Below are 12,716 nucleotides of genomic sequence, written 5' to 3' on the forward strand. Positions count from 1 at the left end.
TCCGTGAAGGAAGAAACAAATACACGGAGAGCCTCTTTAACTAGACACTTGGGGACAGAGGGGGGCGCCCCCAACTGGACACGTACCTCGGATCCCCTGTCGGCACGGCACAGCATTCCATCTCAGACCAGCTTGTCTGAGAGACAAAGCACATACTGCGTGTTCTCTCTCAGGCTGCGTGAACTAATGCCACTCAGGTAAAAGCCTGGTGGTCAGGGCCAAAAGCCTGCAGGCCACGCTATCAGCCTAAACCAACCTCCGAACTACTGTGTCCACTTAAAAGAATCTGTGGCACCACACACAGCCACCACAGTATTATCGACTACACTCTCCAAGCTGTACTTTACATGCCTGTGACTATTCTGTAACTGCCAGTCTGTACTTCTTAACCCCTTCACCTTTTTCAACCAGTCCCCCAACCCCCTCCCCTCCGGCAACCATCAGTCTGTTCTCTGCATCCATGAGTCTGTTTCTATTTTGTTGCTTTGTTTATTTTGTTCTGTAGACTCTGCATATAAGGGAAATCGTATGGTATAAGTGCTGGAAATATTGGGGGGGACACTTTGTACAGTGTAGATTGTCTAACCACTATGCTGTACATCTGAAACTAACATAAAATAATACTGAATGTAAGCTGTAACTGAGAAATAAAATTTAAATTAAAGAAGTGTTGCATATGTGTACTTAGGACACAAGTATGTGGCAGAGGCTGTGGCTAATTATCCCCCAGTACCCATCCATTCCTCCTCTCTGCCTTTTCAGAACAGATATTCCTGAGTTTTAGCTAAGCACGTAAGGACCCACAAAGATAAAGAATCCATTTCCCAGACTCTCTTGCAGCTAGGTGTGGTCATGTGACAAAATCCAAGGCACTGGATTGTGAATAAAAGTGATGTGTGCAACTTTGGGTTGTGTCCTTAAAGATGAAATGGCCTGGTCTTCCTTCTTTCTCCTTCCTGGTGTCTGGGAAACAGTACCAGGAGTGGCCCTGGGAGCCCCGAGGAAGGCAGAGCTCCCTGCTTGCCCAGGCTGTTCACCTCCAGGGTGTTATATGTGGGTAACTTCACCTTACTTAAGGCACTTATTTAAGCTATAACCTCCATCTTATTCCAGACCCTGTATGATGGTGTCTCTTTGTTACAGCAGCTCAGCCTATTTCCTAACTAATACAGCATCTCTGGACCACCTCAAGTCTTGCAAACTAAGAACCTAATGTTAGGAAGAATCAGAGAAGAAACACTAGAAATGAGATCCTCAAGGTCCCCAAAGGATTTCCACGTACGCTTCTTTTCTGTAATTGTTCCATCTTCCCGTTCTCTTCTATTTGTCTGAAGTGAGTAATCTAAGTCTTCCCTGACTCCATGAATGGACGCTGACCACTCCCCATAAAACATCGCTTGCTACCCACTCAAGTCAGTGCAAATGAAAGGAAAGGTTTTCTCCAGGACACAGAGGCCTCACTGGAAGGTGGAAACCTTGGGCCTCATGGGGGCTAGAGCCGGGCCTTTGCAAGCCATCCGGGATAAAGCAAGCACACCGCCCATCTCTCTGAGTGGGGAGAGAGGCCACCTCTAGCCTCTGAGATGTCTTCTCCAGGCAGAGCAGCACCCTCCACTAAGAATTCTGCCCTTCCCAGCTGTGGCTTCCATTTGGTTGTGTCTTACCCCGACTCATTTGCTCAGCCTCCTAATGCTGATTCAACCCTGAGCATCTGAGTTTAAGAGAGACATTCTGATTCACTGCTGGTCACCCACAAAAGGACGGGCCTTGGGCCAGGTGTCCCTGACTAGATGGGTTGTTAATGGCTCAGGTGGTTGGGAACTGTCTTGGAGGGTGGAGAGTGGCCCTTCCAAAGGTTGTGAGTGGAGTATATGGTCTAGAAGGAGCAGAGGATGGGGCAGCTAACAGAACACATCTAACACACCTTGGCACTCAGACTATAGGGTGCTTTAATGTATATTTTCAAATGTAAGTTGACACAACATTTTTCAAGTACACAGTGCTGGTCAAAGGGTGACAGTATATTCCTGGTCTTCCTCTCCAGCTGAGAAGTTGGGTAGGTACCAGAGAATGGAGTGCCTCCTACGAGTCCTCTTGTTGCCACATAGCACCTAGCAGTGTGCTCTGCAAAAGGAGACCTTCGGGAAAGGCTGACCTACCAAGGCAAATTGGAGCCGTGCACACGTCACAGAGGGCACAGGATCTCAAGGAAGAGAGCTCACTGGAGGATGTGGGTAAGAGCCAGTGTGTGGCTTGCCAGGACCAAAGGTTGATCAGACTGCTAACCCACTGAGTTTCCAGAGAGAAACAAGGAGGGAATGAGAAAGAGGTGCCTGGAGCATTTGGCAGGGGTGGCAAGGTATCTGCAGTATTAAGAGCACATTTCCACTTTCACAGGCCACAGCGCTCTCAGGGAGCCAGACTGGGTCCAAAAACAAAGCTCATTCCTGGACTGCATAACCCAGGATAGATTTTCAAGCCACTAGTCAAGGGTGGGAGGGTGGGAATAGCTGGCCCATAGTCCTCTACCCTCCCCGACGATTCTCATCCTGGAGAACCCTCAGAACCTATTACTCCCAGCCTCCTGTACAGTACCCCCAAGTCTCAGGTGTTCCCTCTCCGTGGAAGGGCAGAGCTCGGTGTGAGACCACGGAGAATCTGAATGCTCGCTGTGTGCAGTGAGCGTCAGCCCTCCTGTGAACTCCTTTCCCAGGACTGAGCATCTCATTTCTTCTCTGGCTCCACCTTCCAACTGACGCTTGCAGCCTCCACCCACCCCGATGGCTTCATGTCCCCTCCCCCGCCCCCAAGTACACATATACACTTTGCTTCAGCTGTAAGGAATCTCTGCTGTTGAATGTGCTACCTCCTCTGGCTAGATGCCCGGCCTCATGCTTGTTTGTGGGTCCATTTTTGTTTATCATTGAAGACTGGGCAGAGATTTCATTTCTCTGAAGCCTTTGCCATGTTCCCCCAGGAACGGCAGTCGTTCCTCACTGCCCCAGTCACGTCCCTGTGTCTCCACAGCATGCTGCTCGCCCCTCTGTTATGGCATTTATTACAGTTTAGGGTCATTATCTGTGGGGCATTACGCTTCTCCCTTGTTGACTGTGAGCAACTTTGATCTGAACTAGCCTTGTATTTCTTCCAGAACCCGGGTGGGGCTAGGCAATAGCACGCACCCTGCAAATAATTCGAGTTTGAATGAATATGAGGAAGTGCCCAGAGACTAAACATGTAGAACAGGCTGGGGAACTGAGGGCCACAGGCTGTCCTGGGACTGGCCAGATAAAGGTCCCCTGAATAATCACGCGGCGCAGAACAGCAGTCACACGGCTCAGAAAACCTGCAGAGCAGACTTGCAGACAGACAGCAAGGTCCACACTCGGTCCCACTGCCCCGAAACGCGCTTGGCCGGGTGTCCAGGCGGGACTCGGCCACATGCCAAGGAGAGGGAGGGAGAGACAAAGCCCAGGGCCAGGAGAGGGAGGAGAAGGGACGACGTGCTCAAGGACTAGGGGAGACTAAAGAAAGAGCTCTGAGGATTGCTGCAATGGCTATGAGATCAAGAAGCAATTACTGTCCTCAGAAGAGACTCCGGCCTTTCTTCTGAATGAGGGCCACTCTCAAAAATCCTCAAATTCCTGTTGCAGTGGTTAAAGGTGAGGAAGTTTTGTGATGCAAACATTCAATTACTAAGGAACAAAAGAGCAGCAGTGAGCCTCTCCAATCTCCTGCTTCTTCCAAGGCAGTCGGCACTGCTGCCTTTCCAGCCCAGCTGGGCTCTCAAACTCCAATTAAAAGCTGTGGAAAGGGCTTCCACACAGCTTCAGCAGTCTTCTTCCAACAAAGCCGAACACATTCTTTCAGGGCGATGATTCTTTCCTAGGGCCCCTCTAACGAAGCTCTTGACATCACTTGGTGGCCACGAGTTTGGGGGTAAATATTGACCACCCAATAAATTCTAGGTTGTGACATTTTTGGCTGGATCCCCTAAACCCAGACTACTATTAATATATGTATACATATATATATATCTTTATAAAGTGTGTGTGTGTGTGTGTATATATATATATCATAGTATCCAGGCATATATATATACTATATATACTTTATATATATATACACACGACATATATATACTATATATATATATTTCCAATTCATAGTTGAAAGAAATAAAAACTAGCACTTTTCCCATCTCATTGCTCACCACGACTTCTCGAGAAATGGTCCATGACTGCTCAGTCACTTGGTTTTATCCTGCAACAGAGAGCAAAGATCTCTTCCGAAGGCATAAGCTCCTTTCCCTCCCAAGGACCTCACCTGGCGGGGAGCCTGGAGCAGCGGGGCAAAAAGCACGCACACTTGGACAACACAAGAGCGGATTCTGCAGTTCCGCAGAATCAACATCTCCATGGTGACTCGGGAGGGCTACTTCGATCCCTGGCAACCCGCATGCAGTTTGTCATTGAATCTTGGTGATGCTAGCCTGAAATACTTCCTGAAGCCACTGTCCTGTCTTCCACACTGTTAGCACCTCTACAGTCTCCTCCGTGACTTCCCACTGCCCATAGGAGAAAGTCCAAAATCCTTAGTGTGGCTTCCCGGGCCACCAGTCTGTAGGCCAATACTGATCACTCCGCTTCCTCCCAGTTTATTCTTACTGTCCAGCCCAGCGGAGCCCCATGCTTCCGTTCCCCAACGCACCACGCTCTCTCTCAGTTCTGGATCTTCTCACCCACACTTCCTTCTCCCCCCAACCCTCCCCTCCTCTTGTCCAGTGAACTCTCCCTTCTTCTCATTTCCACTTCAGCACCCCTTTCTCAAGAAGGCCTTCATCACCCTACAGGTTCAGGCCATTGACTTCCAGAGCATCCCGAGTTTGCCTTTTCCACACATTCCTCATGCTAGTGCTTCCAACCGGAAGGAAGTTCCATCAGAGCAAAGACCATGCTTTTCTTCCCTATTACCATTCTTCATTCTAAAACGCACATTACTTTTCATATTTAACACTCTGAAATTGGGAAGCATCTTAAAATCAACAGGTCATCATAATTTAATTGTCAGCATTTTTCCTTTCTCAGCAAAACATAAAATCATGGTGGTTCTTACACTTCAGAGCATCTTAAGAGCTGGCAAAATTGGGTATGTCCTGTGTCTACGGAACACAGCACCCAGCCCATGGCAGCGACCAACAATCCCCTGGCAAATACGTAAGACGTGCGTGTATTTCCTGAGGATCTGGTTCTCCATCTAGCAAAGGGTCCCGAGGTGCCAGGAAAACAGGTGCTGACAGACTCGGGCCGGCCTCTCGAAACACACACTGGGAGCTGCCTATTAACCACGACCAACCCCAAAGAGAATTCATTCTCAACTGTCAGGGTTCCCTAAGGCACCAAGCACTTGCACGTGTCCCTGAGGTCCTCATCTCACTTTGCTTTTGCACACTGTCACTCTCCTGCAGCTTCACTGTGCCTCAGTGTGTGACTGCGCCCCGCCTGTGACTTCCTGGGGGCTGTGTCAGTTGCTAGGGCCTCTGTAGATGAGAACCGCCAACCAGAGGGCTTAAGCCACAGAAACTGACTACCTCGCCATTCTGGGGGCTGATGTTGGCAGGGCTGGCTCCTTCAGGGGGCCGTGACAGAGCATCTACTCCGTCCTCTCACCTCGCATCTGGTGGTTGGCTGGCAATCTTCGGAGTTCCCTGGCCTGCAGATGCACCATACTGACCTCTGCCTTCATGTTCACGTGGCATTCTTCCTGTGCCCGTGTCATGTCCAAATGTATCCTTTTCATAAGGACAGCGGTCACCTTGGATTAGAGGACCACCCTACTCCAGTTTGACCTCATCGTAACTAATTCCATCTGCAATGACCTTATTTCCAAATCAGGCCGTACCCTGAGGCCCGAGGGGTGCAGGATTGCAGCATGTGGACTGAGGGGGGAGGGCACGACTGAAGAGGGGCCAAGACCACTTCTGTATCCCTGCATTCGGCTCAGGGCCTGGCACATGGAGGCACCCCATTTCCTGGGCACTGACAAAATGCCAGTAAGAATCTCAATCCCTCTCTCTCTCTCTCCCCCTCTCCCTCCTTCTCTCTCTCTCACACATACACACACACACACACACACACATACACACACAATTCTACAGAAGAAACAGCACAAAGCTGTCACTGTTAGCTTTTGGCGAGGTGTCAAACCTCACGGCCAGCTTTCTAAATTTCCCTGAAGCGTTATCACCAGAACACAGCAAGCAAGATAAAGAAGCTGCAGCCCAGTTGCCAAAATACTCCTTGAACTACCCTGGCATCAGTGGCTTCTTCAAAGAACTGAACTTCCCAGCACTCCTCACAAGCCAGGATGATGGACAGGCATTATTAGTCTTTCCTGCAGAAAGGAAAACGTAAGTGCAAAAAGAGGGAAGATATGCCAGCCCTCAACACAGCCTCCCCCGTGAGCTCACAGGACCAAGGGCTGGACCCGGTGCTCCTGGTCCCAGTACAGTGATGACCAGATGGCAGTACCGTGGGGGACAGAGGACCACGGAGGACCACGAACAACGTTAAGTTTGCATGCAGGGTGGTCTGAGTTCCCACCCTGGCTCCACCGCTGATTCACTGTGTGGACACGGCACAACCTAGAACAATTCTGTTCCTCAGGATCTCCACCTAGCACAGGGGGGCTCATTTTCTGTGAGAGGGTCCCTCTCACACGTAAAATACTTGGAACGGTGCCTGCCATTCGGTCAATGACCAAAGTCACAGTGGTCCTTTACAAGCACCCTCCTTTATGTTGTATGGATTTTGATCTCCTTCCACAGGTGACCCCCCCACCATCACCTGAGTCTCTGTGATTAGAACATCCAGAATTGGGGCCCACACGAGAGGTATTCAGTATGTTACTCATCTATTACCAACTGCATAACAAATTACCCCAAAAGTCAGAGACGTAAGTAAACCAAACATTTTAATCTCAGTTTCGATGGGTCAGAAGGAGCAGCTTAGCTCTGGCTCAACGCTGCGGTCAAGGTGTCTGCCAAGGTATCAGATAGCTCGAGTTGGACCAGAGGAGGAGCCACCTCCAAGCACACCCATGTGGCTACTGGCAGGCCTTCATTTCTCACTGGTTATTGGTCAGAGCCCTTGCCAGGTCATTGCCACACGGGCCTATCCAAGGGGCAGCTTAAAACATGGCAGCTGGTTTCCATCAGCAAGAACGACAGTCGGAGCAAAACAGACACCAGAGTCTTTTGTCATCTAATCTTGAAACTGACACCCCATCACTGTTGATGCTGTTTTCTTTGTTGAAAGCAAGTCACAATTTGTACATCTATGTTCACAGCAGCATTATTCACAAGAGCCAACAGGTGGAAGCAACTCAAATGCTCATCAACAGATGAATGGATAAATGTGGTACAGACGTACAATGGAGTATTATTCAGCCTTAATTAAAAACAAAGGAAATTCTGACACAGGCTGCCACGTGGATGAACCTTGAAGGCATTATGCTAAGTAAAAAACAAGTCAGTCAGCAAAACACGAATACTGTATGATTCCACTTATATGGGATATCCAGAGTAGTCAAATGCTGATGGACAGACAGGAATGGTGGTGCCTGGGGCTGGGGAGAAGAGAAAGGGATGCAGAATTTTTTTTAATGGGTAGAGAGTTTCAGTTTTGCAAGATCAAACAGTTATGGAGACTGGTGTGCAACAACGTGAATATACTTCAACACAACTGAACTATGGTTAAGATGGTGAATTTTATGTTATGTGTATTTTGCCACAATTAAAAAAAAAAAAAAAGCAAGTCACAAAGTCTAGATCACATTCAAAGGATTAGGATTCTACCAGGGTGTGAACCCCAGCAGGTGGGAATCATTAAAGGCTACCTGCCATGCTCAGTCATTTATCCAAAGTTGAAAACATTCTGAATGTGCAACTAGGACTGAATTCAACTTATGTGAGGCCACCTCAGCGCTGGCCACACCCCGCATGTGCGTGGCAGCACCTGCTGACTTCAGTGGCGCCGTCCAGGGAGAATTCCTAAGCAATAGAAAGTCCATACGCAAGCCTGCTCCAAGGCCGCCGCTTTGGGAATTATCTGGTAAACAGGTTATGGTTCCAATCAATGAGGCCCCAGTTAAAATTCGATTCCACCATGCTGTTCTCTGGTCTCTGATACATCCCAGATGGAACAGAAAGGTACAGCATTGACTACACGTTCACGGTCCCATCCCGCTTCCAATTCCGGTCAGAGTTTATTGTTGGTTTAACTGCCAGGGATCAGGCAGGGAACTTACTGGCGTGAGCGGAGAAAGGGAGGAGAGGCACAGCAAAGCTGGTGTCTCTGGCGTGGAGATAGCACTTTTCATACCCTCATCAAACGAGAGGGGAAGTACTTTAAGAGCCATATTTCCTGTCTTGGGGCCAGCTTTCTCCATTCTGTCCAAATAAACATCATAAAATACAATTTTCTTTCCCCACATCAATCGAAAGCAAAGATGCATCTGTGAAGGACTAGAAGCCCAGCAGAGGCAGACAGGATATATTTCCACTAAATGAGCTCGTGAGCAGAAGGTGCGTATTAGCACAGTATCAAGCACACGGTAAGGCCTGATAAATGTTCGCTATTATCAAGATGACAAGGGGTCAACTCTTCTGTGGTACCAGATGAGATCCTGTCCAATCCAGGTGCCTCTCAAATGCTTCAGGAGGATGTGGAGCCCATTCTCTCAAAAGCCCAGGAGCCAGGGTCTTCCCCAGCCCTGGTACAGGGGTGTTCCTTGGTTCCAGCACCGAAATCAGCAGTCAGCTTGCCTACAGGCTACCTGATAGGAGGAAAGCATACCCTTCAAGACTAGAACCACGCTTGGAACAAGGGGACGTCACACCATGAGAGGGACGCCAAACCGCGCCCTGGCCCAGGCGACGGTAGGCCCGGGGTCCCGCTGCATGCTCATTGTGGGGCCAGCGTCCCCAGGGGAAGGGCAGCAGCATCTTCTCTATTTGAACAACAACAATAATCCTGAACACGATTGGTTTCATAGACGGTGGATTTGTAAACGCACATAATATAAAAACACAAGTTACGTACTACTACACAGGGCACAGATTAAACACAGCTTAGTAACCTAACACCCGACAAAGACCTCTTTTCTAGTCTGCAGGGCCTACTACGCCCACCACGTGAGGGCACTGTGCTGCTAGGTAGGGTCTGTGGGATTCGAGAGGCAAAAAAGGCACGTTCCTGATGGCATGCCTTTCCACGACAGGCACCCTGGGTTGGAGGCTGTCACGCCAATGACAGCTGACAGCTGTTACCCACGCCCTGATGGGACTTGTTTCTGAGAGCATGTGAGAACACCGCTTACCATCCAGGGGCCTGTCGTTTGAGTGTGGAAGGCACAAAGCTGAGACCTAAGGAAGGCGGCTCCAAGTCACGTGTCTGCCAGAAGTTGGGCTTTGCGGACACGTGTCCACCACTGCCTTTTTCTACACCTCACGTTCACATGGAAGTATAATAGTACAGAGGAAAAGGAGCTGGGTTTAGAAATACTAACTTTAACCAGCGTGCAGAGGGACAGTACTTAAGGGTAAGCAAAAAGCCACTTCAGCAAGATGCAGGAATAGGCCTATGGGGGAGGGGGCGGGGAAAGGGGCAGCTGAAACCATCGGGACAAATTCCCTGGCTTCCAAGTTTTAGACTTGGGGGTCCTTTTGCTGAACATCTCAGGGCACCATTAGTGCGTGTGGCAAACATGTAAGAAAATAACATAATAATACTCAACAAAAATTCTCCTCAGTGTCTCCTACCTGTGTCAATATTTACTTGACTTTGTGACTGCGGTTCCCCACACCTGGCACCTATCACTGCTGACGGCATGTGCCGCAGGAGGTATACTGGCACAACTTTTGGTGAATACCAAGTTGACTTTGCGGAAAGACTAGAAATGCCTTGCTGGTTCCATCAGAAGCTTAGAAATTCCTCATCACATGGCAAGATCAGAAACCTCTCTGAACTCAGTGTGGCACGGTGGCTGCAGACTGGAATGCGTACTGAAGTCACCTGGAAGGCTCTGAAAACAGAGTGCGCCCCAGGTGGTCCAGCGGGTCTGGGGTGCAGCATGAGCTCAGCATCTCCCAGGTTCCCATGTGAGGCTACTGCTTCTCTGAGGATCACGCTCTGAGAACCCTGGTGAAGCAAAGACCCAAGGACAATCGGAGGCTAACTCTACCCCAGACTCAGCTCTCCAGGCTATTCTCTGCACAAATTCTGGCAAAGTCTATGTTGGTGCACATTTTGTCTTTTCTTGTGTCCGAACCTTGGGCGTACAGATCTGGGTCGAACGTAATCCTTGGCTGGTGACCCACTCTCACCCGTGGTCTATGAATGACCTATTTATTCATTTTCAGTAACACAACCACCTACCGAAATAAAAGCTAGGACCCTGAAAAGAACCCACATCCAACTTCATGGAGCTGATCCCATCCATCCGACAGCCATCTTTCACTTGCTTTCCTTTGCACAGTGTCATTGCATCTGTACCCCGTGGGGTGTTTGTAGTGTGGAATACTGGTAGCAGCCAAGAAGATGAAAGCTACCAACAAACAATAACATGGGTGAAACAGAGACAGGATATTAAGTAAAGAAAGTAAAGACTGCATACAGATGATACCAGCTTATAAAAGAAATACATACTTTTTTAGGGTGCCTTAAAAGCGAACATATGTTCTTAAACCTTCGCACTTCTCCCTCGTCACTGAAGAGAATACGTGTCTATAGTAAATGAGAAAAGCACGGTACCAGGAGAAGATATACCCTGCTGTGTCTGTCTGGTTCCCTAAAAAGCTCATCCTTCCATCCCCAAACTGCATCCATCAGCTTCCAGAAAATAGCTCTGAGCCGGAGAGCCCTGATACGAGTAGGCAATTCACACAAGAGGAAACAAAGTAGTAAACAAACACATGAGGGAAAATGTTAACTTTGCTCATAATAAGAAAAAATGCAAATTAAAGCATTTGGGGAGCTATCGCTCTATGACTGCTAAATTAGCAAAAATGGAAAAAACAGAACAGCAGTGAACGCCTGGGGTATTACAGTGAAACTGACAAGGGTGGACAATGCTAGTCACCATGTAAAGCAAAAAAAAAAAAAAAAAAAAGCAAACAGCTGTGTGATGAGGTGGCGCCGCGGACCATGCAGATGCTCCCCCCGCCCCTGGTGGAACTCACCCCGAACAAGTAACTCAATGGGAGGAAACAACCCAATGGCCCCCAACAATGCAACAGCCCAGAAAACCACAGCAGAGCACCATGACAGGGTGTAACGCGGTGGGGGCAAATTCCAGTTTCGAAGAGAAAATGCACATATGATGTTCAATATATGAGGAAAACAAAACGGATGGTGCGTTACAGATAAAGCCATGTGCCCAAGGGCTGCAAGGTCAAGTGCAAACACTAACACAGTGTTGTACCTGAAGCGGGTACAGGTGTCGCCTTCTCCCTTCCCGGGTTACTGCCCCGTGGTGCTGCGATTGCGTTTTAGCACTGGGGTGTCTCCTACCTTGAGAACTTTCACAGCTTTCCTCGTCGCTGTTGTCTTGGCAGTTATTCTGCCCGTCACAAATGAAGCTCTTGTCGATGCAGAGGCCGTTCTTACAGTGGTAGCGCGCCGTGGAGCAAAGCAGAGGGTTTGCAGCTGTGAAGGGAACACAGCATGTCACCAGCGAGGCCAGCAAGTCACTTTGAACACCCTGGGGACCTTCCCCAGCCAAGAGCATGTCCTACTCGGAAAGTAGTGAGTTCACCTTCTAGGATGGCTGACAGGATCAAAGCTGGTCCTGGGACACCAGCCAGCCAGTGACCCGGACAGGACAAGACTCACTCTGTCCCATTCTAAAAGCTCTTTTGCCCAAGTCACCATACTGGTGCCTGAGAGCTGTACCCACATGGCCAGGTGGCCCACCCCAGTGGTCGACCTCTCGGCAGGCCAGCAGCCCCTGGGGGGCCGGGGGCAAACCTGAATGTCCTAGGAGAGCTGCGAGTGCAATGCTTGGTGGCGTAAGAGACACACAGAGAAAAGGAAAGCCAGAAGGGGTAGCTGAGCTGGGGGCCTGGGGCCCAGGACCCTCCGCCACCGAGGCAGTGATGGCATGATCTGGTCCAAGAGCTCTGCCAAGTCCTTCTGGTTCCCCAACTACAGACTGGCACCTTAACTCCTCATGTGTCTTTACAGATCACTCAACTCCGTGGTCTCGCTTCTCTGTGATCCACAAAGCGCATTAGCCCACTTGGTCAGCCTTTGTGGCTGCCCTGTGAGGCTCCCTGTTCCAGACACTTTCAGGGACCTACAAGAAGTGACAGGATCCCTCCCTGAAAGGCAAGGGGAGCAACTGACCAGGGTGGGGTCACCACAAAACCATTTATTTACCACCATGCGAGCAAATCTCCCCAGCAAATCAGTATTTCCACAGCACGATCTGCCTCATTCCCGGTGCCCTGCAGTGCAATTCAAACAAGGCTCTCCAGAGCTCTATTTTTAATAAGGGAAGTAGCAAAGTAGAAACCACTGCAATCCCAGCTCTGCCAGTTATTAGCTCTGTAATCTTGGGCAAAAGAAGTCACCTCTTGAGCCTTGGTTTTTTATCTGTGAACAGGACTGGCTACGTAATTATCAGGGCCTGGTGCAAATTGGAAAATGTGGGGCCAA

The 12,716-nt window shown here is 49.3% G+C and overlaps 1 protein-coding gene across 2 annotated transcripts in view; it reads right to left on the bottom strand.

The window, feature by feature from the left end:
* Positions 1-12,716, bottom strand: part of LDLRAD3 (low density lipoprotein receptor class A domain containing 3) — a 219,843-nt gene that overhangs the window by 98,267 nt on the left and 108,860 nt on the right. For both annotated transcript variants that reach the window (XM_053924599.1, XM_053924598.2), the window contains exon 4: positions 11,571-11,705. In XM_053924599.1, the coding sequence (XP_053780574.1) occupies positions 11,571-11,705 (135 nt within the window). The remainder of the gene's footprint in view (positions 1-11,570; positions 11,706-12,716) is intronic.

The sequence above is a fragment of the Desmodus rotundus genome, chromosome 5, assembly GCF_022682495.2.
Source record: "Desmodus rotundus isolate HL8 chromosome 5, HLdesRot8A.1, whole genome shotgun sequence".
In the NCBI taxonomy this organism is placed as follows: domain Eukaryota; kingdom Metazoa; phylum Chordata; class Mammalia; order Chiroptera; family Phyllostomidae; genus Desmodus; species Desmodus rotundus.